Source organism: Artibeus jamaicensis, unplaced genomic scaffold, assembly GCF_021234435.1.
Source record: "Artibeus jamaicensis isolate MK-2021 breed Jamaican fruit bat unplaced genomic scaffold, CSHL_Jam_final contig_465, whole genome shotgun sequence".
Taxonomy (NCBI): Eukaryota; Metazoa; Chordata; class Mammalia; order Chiroptera; family Phyllostomidae; genus Artibeus; species Artibeus jamaicensis.
The window spans coordinates 14454192-14478664 of NW_026521843.1; the positions used below are offsets into that span (position 1 = coordinate 14454192).

At 49.6% G+C, this 24473-nt stretch overlaps 1 protein-coding gene across 1 annotated transcript in view; it reads left to right on the forward strand.

Moving 5' to 3' along the window:
• Positions 1 to 24473, forward strand: part of DPYSL5 (dihydropyrimidinase like 5) — an 80830-nt gene that overhangs the window by 40753 nt on the left and 15604 nt on the right. The window contains exons 3-8 of the mRNA XM_037146707.2: positions 17112 to 17270; positions 19138 to 19317; positions 19937 to 20005; positions 21560 to 21604; positions 23133 to 23208; positions 24238 to 24394. Coding sequence (XP_037002602.1) covers positions 17112 to 17270; positions 19138 to 19317; positions 19937 to 20005; positions 21560 to 21604; positions 23133 to 23208; positions 24238 to 24394 — 686 coding nt within the window. The remainder of the gene's footprint in view (positions 1 to 17111; positions 17271 to 19137; positions 19318 to 19936; positions 20006 to 21559; positions 21605 to 23132; positions 23209 to 24237; positions 24395 to 24473) is intronic.

Genomic DNA, 24473 nt, shown 5'->3' on the forward strand with positions numbered 1-24473 from the left:
TTGAGGGGACTGTGCGGAGTCTGGGTCTCGGGGAGTCACCTGCCTACCTCACGGTGGCCACATGCTGAAACACGGCCATCCCGTAGACACTTTGCCCTGGTACATCTCTTGCTTAAACCTTTTTAAGGTCCCACATTTACCTTTTGTTTTTCATCAAATGTCACCTTGGCCATCCTCTACCTCACAATGTCCTATGCCTCGGGTCATGTCCCTGCCTGTCGACTGAGACATCAGGCTTGGACATCTGGGTCTTCACCCTGGGCCACACCCCTCGGACCTGGTGCTCCCGTCTAATCCTTCCCAGCTGCTCCCCAGCACGTGCCCCTCTGTGGGGATGAGGCTTTCTCATGAACACCCCCCACCCTGTGAACATCCACGCCCCCTGCTGCCCTCCCTCCCCCCCACCCCCACCCCCACCCCCGTCCTAAACCCGTCCTTCCAGGCCCGCCCCACCCCTGCCACATTCTTCCACATCCAGTCCAGACACCTCCTCTCTTCTCGCCGACTGAAATGTCCTGGGGCTTTCACATTGTGTCCCGAATAAAGTTCATCTCTCAGCTAGACTGGAGACTCGGAGAGACAAAGACCAAACATTTTTTTTAAAGATTTTATTTATTTATTAATTTTGAGAGAGAGAAGAGGAGGGAGGGAGAAAGAGAAGGAGGGAAACATCGATGTGTGAGAGATACATCAATTGGTTGTCTCTTGCACACCCTCAACTGGGGACCTGGCCCACAACCCAGGCATGTGCCTGGACTGGGAATCGAACTGGGAATCGAACCTTTCATTTTGCAGGCCGGCGCTCAATCCACTGAGCCACAACAGTGTGAAAAGACCACCATTTATGTTTAACTCGTGAGTCACTGTGGAATTCGCATAGCTCTAAACATAGAGTAGCCACTCCAGAAATAGAGGAATGTCGGCACAGCCTGTCGTTCTGAACGCAGAGTTGAGACAGGAGGGGTTTGAATTTCATCTCCACATTTACTAGTTGTGTGATTTGGGTGAGTTCGTCCCTCTGTCCCTCAATGTCCGTTTCTGAAAAATGGGGATTACATCAGTATTTTGTGAATATGAATGACTATTCGTAAAGAACTTAAAATAGTCTTGGGTGCTGACGAGGCACAGTACGAGTGCTTGTTAAATAAGTAAATCGATCATGCTGCTCAAGGACTGACCCCTGGAAAATCCGTTCGCGCAGTTTCCTCGGGGGTATGGGTGTTCAACTGCAAAGCATCCAATGGAAACCAAAACACCTGGATTCCTTTTTGACTCCCAGGGCTGACTGTGTGTGCTTTAGATTCCATGTGGACCCCGACGGTAATGATGGTGACTTCTAGTTAACTTTCTGTCTTTCTTAAAAGCAGAAACAGCCAGTCCTGAACTCTGCAGGCGTCGGAGCTATTTAGTAGAAGATGTTCTGCTTCTACTCAGTTAACTTGCTTATTAGCTGGCAGCCTTTCTTCCACATCTGCATTGATTGGCAGGCCAAAATGCAGGCCAGCCAACCGGCCCTTCTTAGAACAAATGGAAGAGAGGAGATCTATTGTTTCTTACATATTTTCACATCTAGTATTGGAAAAATTTTTCTATGGAGTCCAAGGAGCCCCTCCACTCTTACAATAAAGAGTATTTGCAAAGGACTCATCTTCAGACAGACAATTGCATTTTTTAAACCTTTAGTTAAAGAATAGAGATGAACGCACCCTCTGTGATGGAGCCCAGGCATCTTGGAAACCTTTCATACTTCATACAAAAAGTTCTGCTTTTATTCTCTCATCCTTTGGGGTTTAAAAAAAGAAAAGAAGAAGAAAAACACACTATGTACTGTGCACATACTTCAGTGATGCATATAATATATGAATGGTATTTTTCCCATTTTTTCTTTTTCTTAAAGCTTGCATATTTTTTTAACATTTCAAGAAATATTTGAGTATGACATTATCGAAAGCTTCAGAAGTCTCTCTTGACAATCTCTCTTCCCCAGACCTCACTGAGGTTTGCCATATTCCTGTATTGAATGTAAGGGCCTTAGAGGGGCTCAGTAACGGGTAGAAATGTGGGCAGGCACCGTATCTGCCCCCTGGTGGTTCCTGTCTTCCTGTTCCCCCAGGTTTTCACTGCAGCCAACCATGTTTCTTCTTCCTTGTGATCCTTTTTTATCTCTAGTTAATTAAAAATTAGCTGTAGGGTCTTTAATTAGTGCCTATATGAATATAAAACTATGGGCCAACTATGGTGAGAACTTTCTTATTAACCAGTATTTCTCTCTCATATTACACTCACATTCACACACACACTTGCACATACTCATACTCACTAATGCACAGAATTTTAGAGCTGGAAGGAGCAACCATTAGAGATTAATGAGTTCATCCCCTAATCCATTAATAACTTTCCTGCTTAGATTTAAACTTTCCACGGTATTAATTAATATTTAAAAGTGAAATTAAATTTGATGTATGTTGGGAAACTATTCTTGGGAAGAATATATATAGAATGAAGAAGGTCGTGATTAATCTAGGAAGCCACCTTTTTAAAAAAAATCTGTGTTACTTTTTTTATTCAACAACTGAATCGAGTTGTAATTGACATACAATAAGCTGTTCATTTTTAAAGTGTATAATTTGATTTGTTTTGACATATGGATACACTGGGAAGCCACGTTCCTTAATGTAATAAGCATACCTGTAACCCCCAGAACTTTCTTCGTATCCCTTGTAACCCTTCCCCACCCAGGTGACCACTGATCACTTTTCTGTCACCAGATTGGTTTGTATTTTCTCACTTTTTAAAGAAGATTTTATTTATTTATTTTTAGAGAGAGGATAAAGGAGACAGAAAGAGAGGGAAACACCAGTGTGTGGTTGCCTTTCACACGCCCCCTACTGGGGACCTGGCCCGCAGCCCAGGCATGTGCCCCAACTGGGAATTGAACCAGTGACCCCTTGCTTCACAGGTCGGCACTCCATCCACTGAGCCACATCAGCCAAGGCTATTTTCTCACATTTTTATGTAAATGGAATAGTACAGTATGTATGCCTTGTTTGGTCTGAGTTCTTTCACTCAGGGTTATTAAGTTGTGGCTAAAACAGATCAAGCTTCTCTGAACATCTGTGTATAAGTGATTATGTATATTTATGCTACATCTCCCTTGCATAATTACCTGGAAGTGGAATGCCTAGGGCAGATGAAATGTGTATGTTTAGCTTTTTTTGTTTTGTTTTGTTTTTTAAATATATTTTATGGATTATGCTATTACAGTTGTCCCATTTTCCCCCCTTCATTTCCCTCCACCCTGCATACCCCCTCTCACCCACATTCCCCCCCTTTAGGTCATGTCCATGTGTCATAAGTTATTTAGCTTCTACATTTCCCATACTATTCTTACCCTCCCCTGTCTATTTTCTACCTACCATCTATGCTACTTATTCTCTGTACCTTTCCCCCTCTCTGCTCCTCCCACTCCCCTGTTGCTAACCCTCCATGTGATCTCCATTTCTGTGGTTCTGTTCCAGTTCTAGTTGTTTGCTTAGTTTGTTTTTTGTTTTTGTTTTAGGTGTGGTTGTTAATTATTGTGAGTTTGCTATCATTTTACTGTACATGTTTTTATCTTCTCTTTCTTAGATAAGCCCTTTTAACATTTCATATAATAAGGGCTTGGTGATGATGAACTCCTTTAACTTGACCTTATCTGAGAAGCACTTTATCTACCCTTCCATTCTAAATGAAAGCTTTGCTGGATAGAACAATCTTGGATATAGGTCCTTGCCTTTCATGACTTGGAATACTTCTTTCCAGCCCCTTCTTGCCTGCAAAGTTTCTTTTGAGAAATCAGCTGACAGTCTTATGGGAACTCTTTTGTAGGTAACTCTCATTTTGTTTTGCTGCTTTTAAGATTCTCTCCTTATCTTTAATCTTGGCTAGTGTAATTATGATGTGCCTTGGTGTGTTCCTCCTTGGGTCCAACTTTTTTGGGACTCTCTGAGCTTCCTGGACTTCCTGGAAGTCCATTTCCTTTGCCAGATTGGGGACGTTCTCCTTTGTTATTTGTTCAAATAACTTTTCCACTTGTTGCTCTTCCTCTTCCCCTTCTGGTACCCCTATAATTTGGATGTTGGAACATTTGAAGATGTCCTGGAGGTTCCTAAGCCTCTCCTCATTTTTCTGAATTCTTGTTTCTTCATTATTTTCTGATTGGATGTTTCTTTTTTCCTTCTGATTCACTCCACTGCTTTGAGTCCCAATTTCCTTCCTATCACTATTGGTTCCCTGTACACTTTCCTTTATTTCACTTGGCATAGCCTTCATTTTTTCATCTAATTTGCAACCAAAACCAACCAGTTCTGTGAGCATCCTGTTCACTAGCGTTTTGAACTGTGCATCTGATAGGTTGGCTATCTCTTTGTCGCTTAGTTGTATTTTTTCTGGAGCTTTGATCTGTTCTTTCATTTGGGCCAATTTTTTTGTCTTGATGCATCTGTTACGTAGTGAGGGGCAGAGCCTTAGGTTTTCTCCAGGGGAGGGCAACCCAGTTGCAGGGTTGTGACACTATGTGGGACAGGGGTCCAAGAGGGAACAATGGCACTTGCTCCACTCTTTGCTGAATCTTAGTCACTTCCCCCACTTCCCCAAGCCAATTGGGCCCTTCTGGTGCTGGTTCCCGGGTGGGTGGGTTTGTGTACATTCTAGGACCCTGTGGGTCTTTCCAACAAACTCTCCTGTGAGGCTGGGAGTCTCTCCTGGCACCTCAACCCCCACAAGTGTTTTCAATTGGTGTTTTGAGGCTTTATTTCCCGTCACTGGAGCCCTGGGTTGTGCAGTCTGTCCCGCTCCCCAGTTTGGCCTGGTTTATCTGCGTGCAAACATGGGACGGGACGCACCATGCCCCGAGCCCTTGCTGCCCCGAGTCCTCTCCACCCCTCCTACTGGTCTGGATGAATGTGTCCACTTTAACTCCTTGGTTGTCGGACTTCCATACAGTTCAATTTTCTGTCAGTACTGGTTGTTTTTGTTTCTAAATTGTTGTCCATCTTTTGGTTGTGTGAGGAGGCTTCCATCTTGTCCAGAAGTCTTATGTTTAGCTTTTAAGGACATTGTCAAACTGGTTTCCAAAGCTATTGTGACATTTTATATTCCTTTCAGGCTCCACATCTTTGCCGTCACTTGTTACAGTTGGTCAGTCTTTTTAATTTTGGCCGTGCTCACAGGTGTGTGTGGTGGTGTCGTGTGGTTTTCACCTACATTTCCGCAATGGCTAATGTCCAATGTCTTTGTACGCACCCTCTCTGTATCTGTGGTGAAGTATTCACATTTTTAAAAATTTTTGTTTGCTAGTGTTTTGAGTTGTTAGTTTTGTTTTTATGGGGTTGTCAGTGTTGTTTGTTCTAGTTACAAGTCATTTGTCGGGTATGTTGTGCAAATCGTTCTACCAGTCTGGTTTTTTTTTCTTAACATTGTCTTTTGAAGAGCAACCATTTTTCATTTTCAAGTTCAATTTGTTTATTTTTATTGATTTTTCCATAGTTCATTTTTTGCATCGTAATCAAGAAGTTTTTGTGACATCCAAGATCACTAAGAATTTTTTTTGTTTTCTTTTAGAAGTTTGATAACCATAGCTCTCACATTTAGGTCTATTTTAAGCTGGTTTTTGTTTGCGGCATGTGGTAAGGTTCAGGGTTTTTGCATATGGCTATCCAATTGTTCTAGCACCATTTGCTGAAAAGATTATCTCTTATCAAAAATCAGCTGGCCATATAATGCATATGGGTCTATTTCTGGATTCTCTTTTCTGTTCTTCTGATCTGTCTGTCCGTCTTTACACCAGTACTACACTGTCTTGATCAGCATAGCTCTACAGTAAGATTTGAAAGCAGGTACTGTTAGTTCTGCAACTTTGTTCTTCTTTTTCAAAGTTGTTTTGGCTCTTCTATGCCCTTGCAAGCAAACTTTTTGAGTGCAGGCTATAAACCAAAAGTGTAGAAGATCCGTGAACTTGGCATATTAACCAAGCACTTGGTAAAAAAAGGAGCCAGACTAGGTGTTGGGGCCGAGATGAGGTCCACGAGCATGTGGTCCTGCGGGACATGGGGCTGCTTGTTGGTGTAGGTGTGTTGTCCTCTCCTCACCTGCGTCCTCGTGCACCGTGAACTGTGGTGACGTCTCGGGGGGAGCGTGCATCCTGCTCCCTCTTTGCCTCCCAGCTAGAGGCAGTGGCGAACGGGGGTGGAGCAGGGATCCTGAGAGGACTGGATTAGGGTAAAACTCCTGGGCTGAATCTCTCACCATGGAGCCATTGCCACCCTCTCCTCTACACCCTCACCTCCAGGTTTCCGTTCTTAGTGTCCTGTGCTATCGCCAGGCCTGGGCTGTGGCTTCTCCTGTCTGGTTTGGCGCTCTGGTTCTCACTTTGCCAGGCTTATGACACTGGGACCGGTGTTTGGGAGAGCGCCCCAGCTTTGCATCTCTAAGCTCTAGACTGAGGGGCCCACCAGAGAGGGTGTTTTTCCTGCTTGTTGAGCTCCTGAGGGGCTCCAGGATCCCAGACCCCGCAAATGGCACCTGGCTGCGCATGACTCTCCAAGGGACCTGCACGTGAACTTCCATCCCCTGCCCCTACTATAGGGTTGCTGAGCTTCCTGCCTGGACCCCGGGCCCACTTGTCCAAGCCCTTCTTTATCCTTATACACCTGTTTCGATCTTTAAAGTCCCCCCAGGCAGGTCATACTTAGTATTCCTCCTTTCCAGAGAGGCGGGGAAGCTGAGTCCCCAGGAAGTGAAATGACTTGCCAGGCTAGTAAGTACAGGGACAGGTCTGCCTGGCCCCCTTTCAGTCCAGCCCCCCATTCCCCCTGGCCAGTATGCAGGGAGGACTCGGGCAGCCTCTCTCGGTAGTCTGATGGCACTGTTGTCACTTAGCTTTGCTACCAAAATGAGGCCTGTCACAGGGAAGAAGAGCAAGTGGGGTTACATGTGGTTTATTTCTGGATTGTTGACCAGTCCCCCCCGTCTGGCATCTGTGGGCAGCCTGGACTTTTCTTCATAAAGGTGGTCGTGGCCCGCTGGCCTGTCAACTCTCCCACTTTGGGATTCAAAGGGGCTCCGCTAAGGAGGATGGGTGACAAAGAGCCCCTCTGTGTGGCTCTATTTTAGAATGCTTTCCCGCGGCCCCTGGGCTTCTCAGAAGCTGGCAGCCACGTCCTCTCTGCCACATAACTCCCTTTGAGGATCATCTCCAGTCTCCATGGTAACTGCAAGTCGGGAGACAGCCGGCTCTGTACTGCGGCTTTGTATTAAACACAATGAATTTAAATTGGATGCACAGCAGTGAAGATATTCATTCTGGATTAGAGAGAAGCCTGGAGCTCCTCATTTCATAATTTTCCATGTTGGCACAATGCTCAGTTTTAGCCCTGTAATTCGAGCCCAAGCCACGCCCACCCCTCTGTTTCTAAACTCCAATGAAGCACAGTTTCACTCTGACAGAGGAATCTTGGGGCCAGGGGTCCTGTTCCACGCCCGCGCCCCCCCCCCCACTGTCAGGCCAGCTCTATGAGCTCTAGAAGCGGCAGCTTAATGTATAGGAAACCTGGGGGCTCTAGAATCTGATGGGCCCTCGCTCGTTCTGGCTGGCTGATTCCCTCCCAGCCTGTGTTCTTATCTGTACAATAAGAAGAGCAAACTACACCCCACAGAATCACATTTTTATTGTGATAGAATACACATAAAATGTACCATTTTTATCATTTTTAAGTGTACAGTTCAGTGGCATTAGGTACATTCACAAAGTTGTCACCCCAATAATCCATCTCCAGAACTTTTTCATTTCCCCAGCTGGAATGCCTTACTTATTAAATACTGACTTCCCCCTCCCACCTTCCCCAGCCCCTGGCAACCACCACGCACCCCACTTTCTGTCTCTGTGAATGTGATGGCTCTAGGTCTCTCACGTAAGTGGAATTAGATGATATTTGTCCATTTGTGACTGGCTGATTTCCTTTAGTATAATGACCTCAAGGTTCATCCGTGCTGTAGCGTGTGCCAGAATTTCCTCCTTTTAAAGGCTGAATAATATTCCATCGTGTGGATACTGTGTTTATCCACTGATGGACCCTTGGGTTGCTTCCACCTTTTGACCGTGTCGAACATGCTGCTGTGGGTGTGGGGGCGCAAGTGCCCGAGCCCTTGTTCTCGGTGACAGAGTCACTCCGAGGGTCGATGGGATAATGAACGTTAAGAACGTCACACAGAGTAGGCCATAAGTAACTAAGACTTTCTCTCCAGAAAGTGACTTCGGTGCAGGAGCTGAACTGCCACAGTGGTCCAGTGGCTTCCGTGAGTGGTGTCACTCTTTGCTACCAAGCTGCTCCTGTGTCCCTGGGACACGCTAATCAGCCTGGGAGTGAACACAATTCATCCCAGAGTTTAAAGGGAACGTCTGAAGTACAGATGTGTGCATGAAGTCTCACGAGAAAAGCCATGCCTGTTTTCACATTCCTCCCACTGGTTGGTAATCACATATTCCTAGTTCCAAAATGAGAAGCGTTAGGGCTGATGCTTATATTTCCTTATCAGTTGTCTGTTTCCCGTGCACCCTCTGGGAGACCCCAAAGCTGCCACTGGGGGATCCCCCCAAGCTGTGATATTCTGGGCTTGGTTACTATTTCAGCAGTACCAGATCTGTCCTCAATATTACAGAAGAGTATGGGGCTCGGAGCAAAAATACCTAGATCCCAGTCTGGGCTCGCCTCCAAAACCTGAGATGATGAACCGTACCCCACGTGGTGTTTGTGACAACGGGGCGAGGGAAGTGCTCCACTCTGCCGATGACCCGCACTGCGTGCTTTGGGGGAGAAAGGGACCAGGCCCTTGGGCTGATTTGCAGCTGTCTGGGAGGTTCCCTCCGGTCTGGTTTTCTCCAAAAGTGTCTCTGGTGGGGGTGACTCCCCTGCTGCCCCGGCCCCTCCTGAAGTGAACCCTGGCTCCCCAGATCACTGTAGATCCTTGGAAAGTAGCCTTTCCAGGCTGGGCTGGTGGTTCTGCCACCTACACGGATGCATGAGCAGCCTGGAGAGAGCCAGCGCCCCTTTGAATTGAGGAATCTGTGGCAGAGGAAGGGGGACAGGAGCTCTCAGCTTCTCCCTGCAGCATGGCAGTCAGGCCTGCTCTTTATGGTGAGGCTGAAGGGCGGAAGGGACACGGGGATCTTCCTCTCTTCTCTGTGTGCAGCAGCTGGTAGTGCGGCAGCTGTTAGTGTGGTGTGCGCCCAGGGTCTGCCTGTCGGGCAGGAGCCAGGCAGGCTTAAATCAAGGCTTTCTGAGCCCATGTGCTCACTGTCCCTGAGACCCCAAAGCTGCCCCGGGTTATTCACCTGTAGGGAGGGGACCTCATGTTTCTCAGGAGGGCCTACACCTTAACTCTAGAACAGCTCACCTCCCCTGGGAGCCAGCGAACCAGGGTTTCTTGCCTTGGTAGGAAGGTTTGCTTGGCTTCCACAACCCCATCCCAGCCTGAGCTTCCTCCTACCTCTTGGCTGTTTCTACCCAGGCTCCTTCCTGGTTTTATGTTTCTTAATCCTCCCTACGTGGCTGCCTCTCAGTGTCTTATCCCCACTTACCTTCTCCTTTTAGCTACCTCTGTCTACCGAATCTGGTACTGATGACTCCCACACTTACAGCTACAGCCTAGACACCTCTGTCACCTCCCCCAAACTCAAAGCATCCACCAGAACCCCACTCCTCCCCCAGGGAACCCTCCTTCCAGCAATGGCACCCCACCCTCCTGAGCCAGCACTCACGGGCCTAGGACCACAGGACCCCTCCGTGGTACAGTCAGCACTCGAATCCAGGTCTCCAGGCTCCAGAGTTCAGGCTTCTCCCACCTGAGCATCCTGCCTCTCCATATGCCATCAGAGAATCAGCTGCATTTCTAACTAGCTTACAAGTGCAATGTCAAACTCTGGGCCTGCCCTGGGACCCATCCCCATTTGTTGGCTGTGCTGGACCTCTCCTGGACCCCTTTGCTGGCCATCCCTGACCCAGCGGATCCCACCCTCTCAACCTGGGTTCTCTGCCCCTGCTGCTGGCTCTGTGGAACTGGCCCATTACAATGGCTGGTGTGTTTTTGTTGACCCTGTATTCCTCTTTCATACAGTCCTTCCAAGCCTCGTCTCAGCTCAGACCAATACTCCTGATTTCCCCAAACCTTTCCTCCAGAATATTGGCATTATTTCCTATCTTGGTAAAAAGTCTGAGACCGAGGAACTAGGCACCTCATTTCTCCTCTGTGTCACCTCTGATCACCTCTTCCCCTATGTGTCCCCTCCCGATGGATGGGAGGAGGTGTCTCTCTCAGCCTAGTAGATATGAGTATCAACCCTCAGATCCCTCGTCTGAATGATGGAGATAATGACAGGCCAGTATGCAGGGCTGTTGTGAAAGTCGAACAGGCACAGAAGAAATGCTCAGTGCATGTTGGCCGGGATTAGAGATTTCATCTCCACCCCAGTGTCCCTCCGGCTGCTCTGTCTGAAGATGCCTAAAACTTTTCTTTCCTCCTAAATGCAATTGTTCCCCTCCTAATAGTATTTTTTCAGCCACACAACGTGAAACTTCCCCCATTATTTACATCACCTCCTCTTCGGTCGTCAAAGCTCGCCTCTTCCCAGGAACAGGTTTCACACATGTCCTGCCGTCCCGTCCCTGGACCTTGGGCCGTCACCTCGGCGCTGCAGCTCAGCTCATTGCCACAGCCACAGTCACATTCCCAAGTCTGACTTCCGTGGCTTCCTCTGCCCAGAAGCCTGCTGGGACTGCAGACATGTCCAGGGAGGTGGTTTGGCCAGAGTCCTTCCAAACCCCACACCCCTGAGCGCCCTCATGACCGTCACCTCCATCAGCACAAGTGGCCCAACTGTGCCAGCCAGAGGGAATCCAGGTGCAACAAGGCTCACGCAGTGTGGTCCCAGCCAGACCTGCGTCGGCCAGAACCAGTCTGTTCTCAGTCCTCCAGTTGCGTGCGCCCCAGCATCCCCACACCGTCCGAGGGCCCCGTGTGCTCCGTCACACTCGCCGTGTAGCTCTCAGCCCGCCCTCCCTAAGGCATCCATCCCTTCCTCTGCGCCTTTGAACCTGATGCTGCTGTCATTTTGAGGAACCTTACCTTGTGATGCACGGACTCTCTGTTCATTTTGAAGTCATTTCTATTAAAAGTGAACTATTTTCTTGTCCTGTTTGCTAACTGGGCTCTTAATCTCCCTCAAGGTGCTTACATTTCTCGCTTCACCTGGAGCATCCTGCACACGTAGCAGACAGCACGTTTGTGCTACAGAAATGATGCTTATGCATTAACTGTGTTATCGCAGTATTGTGAGTCACTACTGTTCATTGGCTCCTACTGTGTGCAGGGATGAGCTCGGTGCTTTACATGCCATCATCTCCTCTAATTCTCAGGGTGACCCTAGAAGGGATGTGTCATCATCCCATTTTACAAGTCAGCAAATGAAACTCAAAGAGGTTCAGTAGCTTGCCCAAGGTGTTACAGTGAGTAAGTGCTGGACCTGGGATTTAAACCTTAATCTGCCTGCCATGAAGTCTGACTCTCGTCACTGTGCTCTTCTGCCTTTAACTATATAACGTGCCTTTAAGTGACAGGGACAGTGGGTGTGGGAAAATGTCCCCTTCCCAAAGCGTGCCGTGGACTGAACGTTGCCTGTTTCCTTTGTAGAAAGTTCAAAGAATGAAGTGTGAGTTTCAAAAATGGTGATGCTTGGAGTGAGAGCATCACTCGCTCAGGACGGAGCCCTAAAGTGGAAAGTTCAAGTTTAGGGTGCAATGAATTGCAAATGTACAATTTGGAGAAGACCAGTCAGCTGCAGGATGAACTCAACAGACTGCACATTATGGGTCAAGAAAACCCTAGAGCCCTGGCTGGTGTAGCTCAGTGGATTGAGCACAGGCCTGTGAACTAAGGGAGCGCAGTTTGATTTCAGGGCCATGCCTGGGTTGCAGGCCAGTTCCCAGAGTGGGACACATGAGAGGCAACCATACATTGAAATTTCTCTCCCTCTCTCCTTCCCTTCTCCTCTAAAGATAAATAAACAAAATCTTAAATTAAAAAAAAAAAACAAAGAAAGAAAAGAAAAACCTGGAGAAACGTGTCACCAGAGGGACAGAGAGGATGTCCCAAGGAACCCATCACTTGGATGCCCTGGAGAAAAGCTTGGGGGGGGGTGGTCAGTGAGTTTTGTTTATTTGTTTGTTTTTTCAAGGAAAAGGGGGCACTTGGTAGAAGGCATTGGGGAGACTCCAAAAAAGGACGAGGCTGTGGTCAGCACTGAGGAAGCCGGGAAGGGAATTACCAGAGAAAGGGTCAGCGTCCTGGCAGCCCCACCCCGGGGATCCGGCCGGGTTGTCAGTGAAGACAGCGGAAGCCTGTTAAGAGCCCAGTCTCCCCAGTTCAGGCCAGTGTAGCTGATAAAAATGAAGGACTCCTTAAAAGATGATTAAGAATTTCAAGATGGCAACAGCAGGACACTAAGCATAGAGCCCTTCCAAAGGCAGGGCCTATGGGACTGCCCGGGCCACAGGCCCATGAAACTGGCCCTGCCTGGGGGGCTTGTGTTTCTGCACTAGGGGTGTGGGGGAGCGGGACGCGTTACCTGCTGAGTGCCAGGCTTGGTTCTAAGTCCACACACGCATCTGTTCACTTGGCAAAGTGTTCAGGTCCTTCTTCTGGAGAGTTTTTCATGTCCCAAGGTGTGGTGGTACTTAAATACTTGCTTTCCTAAAATAATAATAATAATTAAAAAAAACAAAACAAAATGAATTTTTAAATTAAAAAAAGAGAGAGAGCTGGCCTTCCAGAGGGTCAGTGAGCAGCCGACAGATCCCTGATGAGAGAGACGAGACAGGAGAAAAACCACCCAGCTGTTCATTTTCCTTCTCTTGTACTGTGGGAGGATCGTTTTCATGTGAAAAGGAAAGGATGTGGTTCAGCAATTCCCAGGGAAGCAGATCCATCGGAACAAACGATGGCTTTCCCAACTGCATTCAGAAACGCAGAGATGTTTGCATTGCACTTAGTGTGCAAAGCACACCCATGCACCTGTCTGTTCTCTGTGGCTAGTGGAGGTCCCTCTTTAGAGACCAAGTTGCCCTTAATCTATTCATCTGCAATAGATGGTAGCAGACCCTGCTTTTCTAATTCCAATCACCATGCCTGGCAGTAAATGTCATGAACTTGGAAATGATTCCATGCCTGGAGCAGTGTTCATGCAATGAATTAAAATGGATGAGATAAGTCTACATAAATATGTCTTAATGATATTGAATTTTTATTAAAAAAAAAAGGAAGTTGCAAAAGGAAGGGACAATATGATACCATTTGAATACATTTTAGAAAATATTTTATTTATTTATTTTTAGAGAGAGGGAATATTATTTATTTTATATTCTCCCCCCTCCATCAACCAATTGCCTCTCACAGGCCCACAACCCGGGACCTGGCCTGCAACCCAGGCATGTGCCCTGACTGGGAATCGAACCCACAACCTTTCGGTTTGTGGGATAACACCCAACCCCACTGAGCCACACCAATCAGGGTTCTATACATTTTTTAAATTTATAAAACAAATATAGTCAAAGCATAAAAACATGGATGGGGAGAATTTTGTCAACCTCAGGGGAGAAGCATGGGAATGGGAAGGAGGGCTTCAGTTATATTGGGAATAGTTTATTTCATTTTTTAGATAAAAAGACATGGAGAGTAAATATGGCAAAAATGTTAACCTCTTATATTTGACTAGTGGGTTCATGGGTATATGTTGTATTATTTTCTATACTTCTACTGTATGGCTAAATGTCTCATAACTTTAAAAGTATTTTAAACACATAACTAAATTTTAATTAGTTTTAGCTTCCTCCAAATTTATTTTAAAATGTATATTGTGAAAGTCATGTATTCTATTAAATACATTTCAGAAAATTATAAAAAATAAATTGCTCAGAAACTCATTACCCAGAAACGGTCATTGTTAAATGTTTTGGTATATTTCCTTCCATTTTTTGTTCTTTGTTCTTTGTGGGGGTGTGTGTGTTTAAACATTTTGGTTCTTTGTAGGGGGTGTGCTTAAACATAGTTCTTTGTGGGAGTGTGTGTGTTCAAACATAGTTCTGAAGCATCTTGGATACACATGTTGAGCTCTGCCTTCTTCACTCATTATAACATCACCCCTTTTCCACGATACGATAAGCTTAGCACCCCGAGCATCATTTCTACTGACTTCCGTTGCACGTCTCCCACAGCTTGCTTAACCAGCACCATTTTGCATACAAACAGTTGTGAACACTCAGCAGTTGCATATTCGTAAACACAATCCTTTTGGAAGCCTGAGGAGCAGGAGTGGGTCGGGCTTGCTGTTGCTGTCCTCAAGGCTGTTCTGTGGGGGTGACGGGGAAGAGGTCTGTCACATCTGTGCTATCACATTCCCGAGGAGACTGAGCCTGTCGGCATTCATCCCGTGGGCAGGAACCATACATATTTAAAACGCCAGCTCTGCGTCGCTCCCGCCAGCGAGGGAACACGTGCTGACACCTGCAGCTGCGGGCGTATTGGCTGATTCCATTCAGCTCCTATTTCGAGGCCTGCGTGACAGAAGTAATTATTCCAGATATTTGTGTGCCCCCTCCCAGCTTGTCGGTGCTCCCTCACCCATTCCCATCCGATCCTCTGAGAGGGCCCCTGAGAGGGGAGGTGCAGAGCAGGCACAGAGCAGTAAGTGGGAAAGTCAGGACCACCCCCCAGTGCTCCCAACTCCTTCCAAAACCCCTTCCGTGACCACCGGAGATCCGGGCAAGAGGGGCCATGTCTGCCTAGAGTCCACTATCCCACTTCTAGACCACACTCTGGGTCCCTGGAATTCCCGGGAAGGCCTGAGCTCTTCCAGGGCCTGAGTCTGTCCTCCTCGGGGCCAGACCACCAGCGTGTGCCCAGCTGGGCTCAAGAGCAGCATTTGTGGGGGAGAGCAGAGCTTAGACCTGGGTGCTGCAGGATGAATCCTGGGTCAGGGGACCTGGGCTGGGGGCAGGTGCAGAGGCCATAGGCCCACTTCCCCTACAAGGTAGTGCAGAACTGCAAGGTCTCCGAGAAGTCTGAGTTCAGGCCTCGTGGGCGTGTGACAGTATGCTGTCTGAGTGAGAGGCTAGACTGTATTCTGTGTGATGGTTTGAGAGCTAGATCTGTGACTTAACGATTTAGAGATTTGGTATGTGGACCTCCTTTTCCACTCTTGCTCTGGGACCCACAGATTTTAAGAGCACTCTTATTACACTTCTTTTTCCAGGTTCCCTTTTTTCTGTCTAAGACTACTGTCTTACTGGGGTGGGGGGGTGCAAAGGAAAGCAATCTGGAACCACAGAAAAATGAAACAACTCAGTGTTTGAAATCCCAATATATGAGACACCCCCATGTCCATGTGTAAAAGCAAGAAACACATTTCAGGACAAAATACGTAGAGTACAACCACCTGCTATGGGGATGAATCAGCCCAGCACAATCTAGCCAAGTCAGAAATAGAAGCCAGCTAGTAAAGCTACAATCTGCTGCTCTCCCCATTCTCTCCATTTCTCTGAGCCCTCATCACCGTTCCTCCACAGGGGCCGCAGGACTGCACCCTCTGGTGGTCGCTTTAGGCTCTGCAAGAAGTCGGACCCCTGGGTTTCCCACCGCAGCCTGGCCTACCAGAGTCAGCCTGGAAAATGGACTTTGCAAGAATTTTCATTTTAATTGTTTTATGGCCACTGAACTAATTTTCTTTTCGGTCCTTAGTCCCCAACAATATTTCTGATTTGCAATCAAGGGCTTAACTTAACAGAGGAGCACGAAATCGTTAAGATGATTTCATTTCTCTCCAACAGAACACAGACAAACAGCTAAGTTCTGAGTGATTACACACACACGTTAGGACAAGACTTTACACAGTCCACTTTATAAGTGATGTGCACTTGACTCTCACAACTCTTCTAGAAGGAAGAGATGGCTATTCCCACCATGTAGGTAAAGAATCCGCCTCTCAGAGGGGTTGAGGTGCCTGGCTGAGACCACCGCGCCGGGAGGGGGAATAGCGGGGACTGGAACCTGGATCTGACTCCCAGTCGCTGTAAGGACGGGACCGAACAGAAGGACTTTTTACTCACCAGGGAAGAGGGAGGCGCCTCCTATTATCAGAGCCCCCCCCAAAGTCTCTCATATTATGAAGTCCTGTCTCAATTACTTTAATTTTAATGAAGTTTTGTTGGAGGATAGAACATGAGGCCTGAACAGCAGCCTTTGGTCAGTTCAGGTTTTGGAAACGTGGAACTCACCTGATCAATTTCGGTTTTAAACAAAAGTGTGCAGGCGGGGAGCAGGGAGATCTTTCACACAGATTTAATTATTATTCCTGGAGGTGGGCTTTGTGTTCACACGTGAGGCTTTTTAAAGGTTTCCTTTCCAAGTGGTATGTTGTGGAGATTATGAGCAGGACAGTTTTTCACTGATAAACTCAGACGGATGGAAGTGAAGTTAATGCACTTGGGAAACTAAAGACAAGGACCCTGATGTTGAAGATGCAAAAGAAAACTTTGGGTAGAATTATTTCATGCCATGTGAGAGAATAAAACAAAACAATGCATCCAAATTAGTATTTTATTTATTATGGTTTAAATGTTTACATGCAACTAAGTGAATAGATATTATAAGTAAATATTTGATCATCATCTGTATATTCAAATTGGCCAAAAAATGTGCGCCGGGGTCTTCTCATTGGGAAGCAGGGGCGGCCTAAGGCTTGGGCAGCACAGGAAGTGGTTTTCCCGAAGCCCCCAGCCGCAGCCCAAGGTGAGGAAGCAGCGAGTTTGTGTGCTGGGCCCACAGTGATGGTGGCCACACACCGGCCCAGCGCCTTCAGACAGCACATGGTTTCCCACACACCGCTTGCCTTGGGGCCTCACAGCCTCTTGGGTGGTAGGGTCCGTGGATGTCCTGCATGTCCACCTGAGGACCCCGTGCCTCCCCGTGTCGGAGACTCGGGCGTGGGAAGAGAAGTGACCAGACTGCTTTTCCCACTTCCTCAGGCAGCGCTCGTCGGAGGGACCACCATGATCATTGGCCATGTCCTGCCTGACAAGGAGACCTCCCTCGTGGAAGCCTACGAGAAGTGCCGGGGTCTGGCCGACCCCAAGGTCTGCTGTGACTACGCCCTGCACATGGGGATCACCTGGTGGGCCCCGAAGGTAACACTGGAATCCCGAGGGATGAACAAATGCTGTTTAGGCAGAGGGGCCATTTGGCGGGAGCTGGCTGGGGTGTGGTGCTCTCCCACAGGTGTGGGGCACGCCTCCCGTCCCCCTCCTAACCCCCCCAAATGCCAAAAGATGGACTTACGGCTCCACAAGGCAGTGGGCAGGCCTGCGCTGCTGGATGTGCGGAGCCAGGTTTCCAGCAGATGCAGAGTCTAAGACGGGGGGTAGGGCGGGTGCTGCGGAGTGCTGGGCTCAGGCAGGGGCAGACTCCGAGGGCCGAGATGTTTCTGCGCTGAGAGTGACAGCAGTGAGCTGAGGCCTCAGCACAGGGAGCCCGGCCTGGCTCAGTGCTGCCTGGTACGCATGGGCCCGGTAGTTCTTTCCTTCTGGGACCCCACTCCTGCTCCAAGGCCCTGGGGCTGCTCCTGGTATGTGGCCGGGGCTGGCTCCCTCTGAGCCCGTTCTCAGTTCAGCCTGTGCCCCGGGCGCCTGGCTTTGCTGTCATCCAGCTGCCCCAGGCCCAGCGTCCATTTCCATCTCCCCACATTCCCAGTTTTGCTCTCTCTGAAAACAAATACAGGCAGGTAGCTTTTGCTTTCTTCCTGGAGTTTGATGGCTTATCACCCCTGGGAAGCAACCTGGATATTTGTTCCTTCATCAATTATTCATGAATCACCTCGTCTCAGGACTTGGGTGGGGGCCCTCGAGTTATAAAAAGAAACAAGCATTAAGAAATTTCCCAAAGTCCTTCAGTGGTGGACCCTGGTTGGAAGGGCTGCCTCCCTTCCAAGGTGGTCATGAGAAGCATCGCTGTACTACTTCTGCTCTTGGGTGTGGGGCCCACCAGGTCTCTCCCATGATTCCCAGCCTGGGGCTGGTGAAAGGCCTTGGCACCCCCAGGCCTCACGCCATGAACACCCCCCACTCCTGGGACCAGAATAAAGGTGCAGACCATGCTGAATGTCTTTCAGATGGGGGGTGTCTATTTCAGACAGGCTCCTGGAGGCCTCCCAAGGCTTTCTCCACCCCCTCTCCCAGTGCTGGTCTGTAATGGAGCGCCCAGTTGGATTCTCGGCAACCCTGAGGTCAGACCAGCCATTCCCAGAGGTCGTGGGGACTTTCATGCATCTAGGATTTTATATTCGTTTTTCTAATAATCAGCTTTTTTCTAACTATAGATTTTAAAATTAGAAAAGAAAGGAAGCCCATAATCTGATCACCCCGATACAATCACTATTTGTTATTTAGCTTATTTCCTTCCAGTCTTTTTTTTTTTAAGCATTCTTTTTCCCTGGTAACCCTTTCGTGTTAAGCAGGAGCGTTTTCTGTGTGGATGCACGGTCTTCATGACCCTCCTGCAGTGGCCGCCTAACGTTCTGTGCAGCAGGTGAACATCAACTTCCTTCCTCTCATGGGCCAACGTGGCTTCCATTTTTCCCAATGTAAATAATGTTAGGATGACTCTGCTCACCCACATAACGCAGGAATCTACTGTTCCTGTGTTGGATTTTTCCCGGGGTCTCTGAATTTTTAGCGTTACTGTGCCGTCTTTGTGATGCCATTTTATGGGGCATCACAAGCCTGTACGGCAGGAGAAACATTCCTACAAGGGTAACGGTAGAGTTCCCATGTGTGTGTGTTACGCTTGGCAGTTTTCAAAGTACATCTTCATACGCTTGCTCACGGGACCTCCGAGCAGCCTGGGAGCTGGGAGAAAAGCGAGATACGGGGAGGTTGTGGGAGGTGGTCACATGGTGGCCCGGCTGGTAGAGCCGCATCTCTTCCACGCTGGTCCAGCAGCTGCCAGTCAGTCTCTTGAACATCTGTGCTCACGTGGCCTTGGCGTGTTGCTCTCCAGGTGAAAGCAGAAATGGAGACGCTGGTGAGAGAGAAGGGTGTCAACTCATTCCAGATGTTCATGACCTACAAGGACTTGTATATGCTTCGAGACAGTGAGCTGTACCAAGTGTTTTACGCTTGTAAAGACATCGGGGCGATCGCCCGAGTCCACGCCGAAAACGGAGAGCTCGTGGCCGAGGCAAGGCGGTGGAGAATGCTGGGGGGAGGGGGAGGGGCCAGGGCGCCAGTGTTCTCGGGTGGATTCCTGACCACCCATTTCTACCCCACGATGTTCAGACAAAACCGTTGTAAAAGTTAACACCCCAAATGACAAATCTTTGCCAGGAAATTGCAACTTTCCTACTGTCTGTGAAAAATGAATCTCCTTTTATAGTCCAGAAGGGTTTCTAAGTCTTAAATGATGTCTTTATTCTAATGCTCTATTTAAATTCCATTATAGCACAGGAATTTAAAGCAGCTCTAAGAAATATTTTAATGAGATTTCCAGCAGGGAAACTCTGACTTCCAGATCAATAAAAAATGCTCATCTTTGGTGTCCCAGACCTTTCTCTAGTTAGGGAGCTGTGTTTTCAAAAGGAAAAGACGTTACTAATTATGATGAAGTGAGACCCAGGAGAGCCTTCCCAAAGGGGGCGGGTGCTTGCTCCCCCTCTTCGGAAGGCGAGCGTCACGGGAGTGAGAGGCGCAGCCAGCCTGTTCGAATGGGCTGTATCTAGCGTATTGGACTGCCCCTGGGGTTCAGTATTTGATGATATCTCTCTGAGTCTCTCCGTGTTCCCTCTTTTGCTGTTATTCAGGGTGCTAAGGAGGCGCTAGATCTGGGTATCACCGGCCCTGAAGGCATTGAGATCAGTCGCCCGGAAGAGGTGAGGACGGCCCCCGAGTGTCCTCTGTCAGCTTCTCTCCGGAGACTCACGGGAAATTTTGGGTGGAAGAGCCGCTGATAACCGTCAGTTGTGCCACGTCACTCTCCCCGTGGGGGGAGGTCCCGCGGGGAAGCTTCTCCAGGGGCGGCTTCCTCCAGGCTGAGGCTGACTTGGCCTCATTTGAATCTGGTTGCAAGGATCTGAGGGAGACTATGTGAGCACCCCAGGGGTGGCTGTACCCAAAATTGAACTGGGAGAGAAAGGACAGGCTGAAAAGGTCTGTCTCTTCAGACGTTAGAAGAAATTTCAGGTTCCTGCTCCATTCCCCCGGTACCTTATTATCCACTGAAATGCTCAATGAGAGCCCTGATCTGCTTCCACCCTTTGGTTGCGTCCTTGTACAGTTTTGCAGGATGTCCGTACAAACCCCCCAGGGCCCCCCTGATAAAGGAATCTGTTCTAGAGGGACCACGTTAGACAGATAATGCCTTCCTGCCCTATGACCCTGGCCATTTGTGAGAAGAAAGCCATTTTGCATTTTTTTTGCAAAGCCTGAAGTGCAGAGTGGTGGTTGGCTGTCCCCAGGATCCGTGCGGAGGCCAGGAGGGGTGAGCAGCTGGAGACAGCATGTGACAGTATTTCCATAAGACAGGAACCAAGTGAGCTCACAGTGGGTCAGCCTGCAGGGGGAGGGGTCCCACCTTCCTCCTCCCCTGGTCTGCCCCATCTGCCAGAGTCCTTGAATATAGCTCCTGTTTTGACACCTAAGAATTGGTCAAGAAAGATGCACCCGATTCAACAAAGTACATACTGCACCTGTGAGAGCTGGGGTGGGTCGGGGGTGGGCACGGGAGTGGACTTGCTCAGTTATACGAGTGAAAGAGCAAAGCTTGGCTGGAGTGGTAACAACAGCAAAAATTACCGTCATCATCACCTGTTGGTTCAAGGGGAGGGTCTTGGGTCTACAATGGGGGTGATTTGGCTCCCAGAAGCCATTTGACGATGTCTAGAGATATTTCTGATTATCTCAGCTGACGGGTGGGTGCTCCTGGCCTCTAGTAGGTAGAGGCAAAAGGTGCTGCTGAAGATCTCACCTTCCCCAGACAGCTCCCCACCACAAAGAACTGTCCAGCCCAAAATGTCAATAGTCCGAGGTTTAGAAACCCTGCTCTCAGCTGATTTCCAGCTTGAGATCAATCGATGTCGCTCCTTTGCTACCGTGCTGCGGTTCAGTGGCTGCGGAGAGAATGAACACACCAGAAAACAGGGAGAGCTGGGGCTCCAGGTTTCCGTTTGCACTTCAGCGAGGCCCCGCTAGCACCCAGCAAGGGTGCGCCTGGCACACCTAGGAGTCTCCCAGGGTGAGCAAAGGTGGCTGGAGATTGGGCCCCAGCCCAGGGCTTGCACCCAGGCCAGCCCAGTGGGTGCCGTTGGCCTCCCTGGCTCTGTGCCGGACATCCGGCACGCCTGCTGGGAGGCAGGTCTCAGCCACATGTGGGCTTGCTTGGGAGAGATGGTGACGCTTGTTTTCTTCCTGTCCTTCGTTTCTAACAGGTGGAAGCTGAAGCCACTCACCGAGTTATCACCATTGCGAACAGGGTGTGTAGACCCCACCCCTCCTCCACCGACCGCTCACCCAAAGTCTGTTCTCAAATCTGGGGTCAGAAACCAACCTGTGCAGTGGAGTCCCATTCTGCCCTGGGCACCAGCATTGTTGCTCAAGAGGAAAAGGCTCCCCAGGGAGGCAGGGTGCAGGCGGGGGTGCTTGGGGAGCTGATGCATGTGGGGGTGGCACCCAGCAACAGGTGCAGGGCCTTTATCCGATACAAGCCTTCCATCACAGGCAAGGCACTCGGTAGCTCTGTTACACTGCTTTGTGACCTAAAATCGGAATGATGGCCTCAGTCCTCACAAAGGGGTCGTGAGGAAAAGCACTAGAAACAGCAGAGCGCCATGCGAAGGTCGTTTCTCTTCCTGGCATCACTGGTGTGATCTGCTCAGATAATCTGAGTTCCCTTCCGAGACACTGGCCTTCTAGGTGTGGTCACTGGACCGGCAGCATCAGCATCGCTTGTTACTGACGGGAATGTAGAAGTGCAAGTTCTTGGCCCCACGTAGCCCAGCAAATCAGGAACTCAGGGCGATGCCCAGCCATCTGTGTTTTAAGAAGCCTGCTGGTGATTCCTGCTTGAGAATCTTTCCCCTGGAAAGACCCGGGCTCCCTGGAAGGATGTAAACAGGAGGGCGTGCTGTTAGGAGTCCCCGGGGAACACAGCAAGATTGGAAATCCAGCTGGTCTCAGAGCTGCAGACTGGTGCCAAGTCGGGCCTTGCTCAAACGTCAGGCCGGCTCCTACACTCTCTGTCTGAGTGTGACAAGCATGGAAGGCCCCAGAATAGCCTTTGGGAAAACACAGTCTCCCGTCAGCAGTTGATAAATCTGGGGGCTGGATGAGGACATTATTCTACTGTCTTTGTGTCAACGACTTCCCAGTGGAAGGGTCTGAATGACGCATCGGCAGCTCCTCCCCTTTCAGTTCCAGCTCACGTCCAGAGAAGCTGAGCCGTGGGCCGAGGTCACACAGCTCTGTGGAGAAAAAGCTCATCCATGCTAAATCTGGGCGTCTCTGTAAGACGGGCCCTGCCTGGTGTTGACTCTGGACCCTGAAGCTTCTGTGTTCTGTTTGCTCCAGGGCACGTCCTGTCTGCCAACACAGCAGCCCTCAGCGGCAGCCACAGTTATTTTTAATACGGAATATAATACAACTATCTCTGAGTTGCCACATTCATGACTATGAAATTAAGATAGTCCCTTAAGTTATTAAAAAAAAAACTTTTCGTCAGTTGGTAGAAAATATGAGGTTCAGCTCCTGACATCTTGACCCACATTCATTCCCTTGTTGGGCCCCGGTGCTGGGCGCAGCTTGCCCCTCCTTGCTTCGCGCACTGCTCCAGCTCGTGCAGCAGCTGCCAGGGCTGCACTCCCAGCATAAGGCTGGCACCCTGAGGGCGGGGCTAAGCGATGAGGGGGCCGTGCCAGGGCCAGGTGGGTTTGACCGGGTGATGCGGGTGCCTGTTAGGTTTGTGGGGTTGATGCTCTCTCCTTCCCGCCATGTTTCCATGTTTAGATTCACTGCCCCATCTACCTGGTCAACGTGTCCAGCATCTCGGCGGGCGACGTTATTGCAGCTGCTAAGATGCAAGGTGAGTCCCTGAGCTGGGATGGACAGGGCACGTGGGGTGGGGTTGCAGCCAGATGGGCGCCCCAGCTCCATGCACTCCATGGCTGCTCTTGAGACCTGGCCCTGTGCCTGCCCTCCTGCTTCTCCACCTGTCTTCCCAGCAGCGCCCTGCGCTAGCCCGGGTTCAGGCGGTCAGGATCGGTGTCCCTCTGCGTATTTGCATGCATAGCAGCTTCTCGGAAGTGTCTGTCACCTCTTCTGGGCCTGGCGAAATTATTGAAGTTTTCAGTGGACTCATTCATTGGTATCTTTTTGGCCTTTTGGGTTTCACCAGTGGTTGCCCCGGTAACCAGTGTGAAATCTTGGACCAGTTCCAATGGACATTTCAGGGGATGCCTGGGACACCCCTAGAGAAATAAGTGTGCTGACCCAACTTCCCTTATAGCCCCCTGTGTATGAGCGCAGCACCCAAAGGGACTCCTGCTGCATCTGCAGGCTTTGTGCTTGCTCATCGTGCCAGGGAGGGCCCGCACACAGGGGAGACAAAGTCATGGTCATAAACCTGAGACTATACACCAGGAGCAAGGGCTTGTAGCCTCTCCACCGCTCTGCCTCCTGGCGATCCCTCCTTCCTCACCCTGCCTTCTAGCCCCTGCTGTGGACCCCTCCCCCAGCAGTTCCGAAGGAGCTCACAGCACCTGCCTGCTCAGGAAACTGTCCTGACTGCCCCTGAGCCTGGTGTCCACAGCCCTTGGTCCTCCCGCCGCGCACCGCAGCGCCCATGCCCCAGCCAGCTGTGCTCCCTGAGGCGCTGTCGGTGCTGCCCCACCTCGGTGGCTTTGCCCTCTGTTCCCCCTGCCTGGAGTCAGCATGGGGGTAGTGAGCACCCTGGCCTTGAACCCAACTGCGCTCTGAACCACCCAAGTAAGCCTAGGCAAGTCCCTTCCTCTCTGACTTCACCTCTGTCACCTGTCCAATGAGACACCAAGGCCAATGACTCGTCAGGTTCCCTGGCTTCCTCGTGACAGCTTGACCCTTCTCCTCCTTCCAGGGAAGGTTGTGCTGGCCGAGACCACCACTGCGCACGCCACGCTGACGGGCTTGCACTACTACCACCAGGACTGGTCCCACGCGGCCGCCTACGTCACAGTGCCTCCCCTGAGACTGGACACCAACACCTCAACCTACCTCATGAGCCTGCTGGCGAAGTAAGCTGTCCACGCAGGACCCCGCAGCCCCGTAGCCCATCATTAACTCTAGCGCATGCCCTTCTGGGAAACCTGTGAG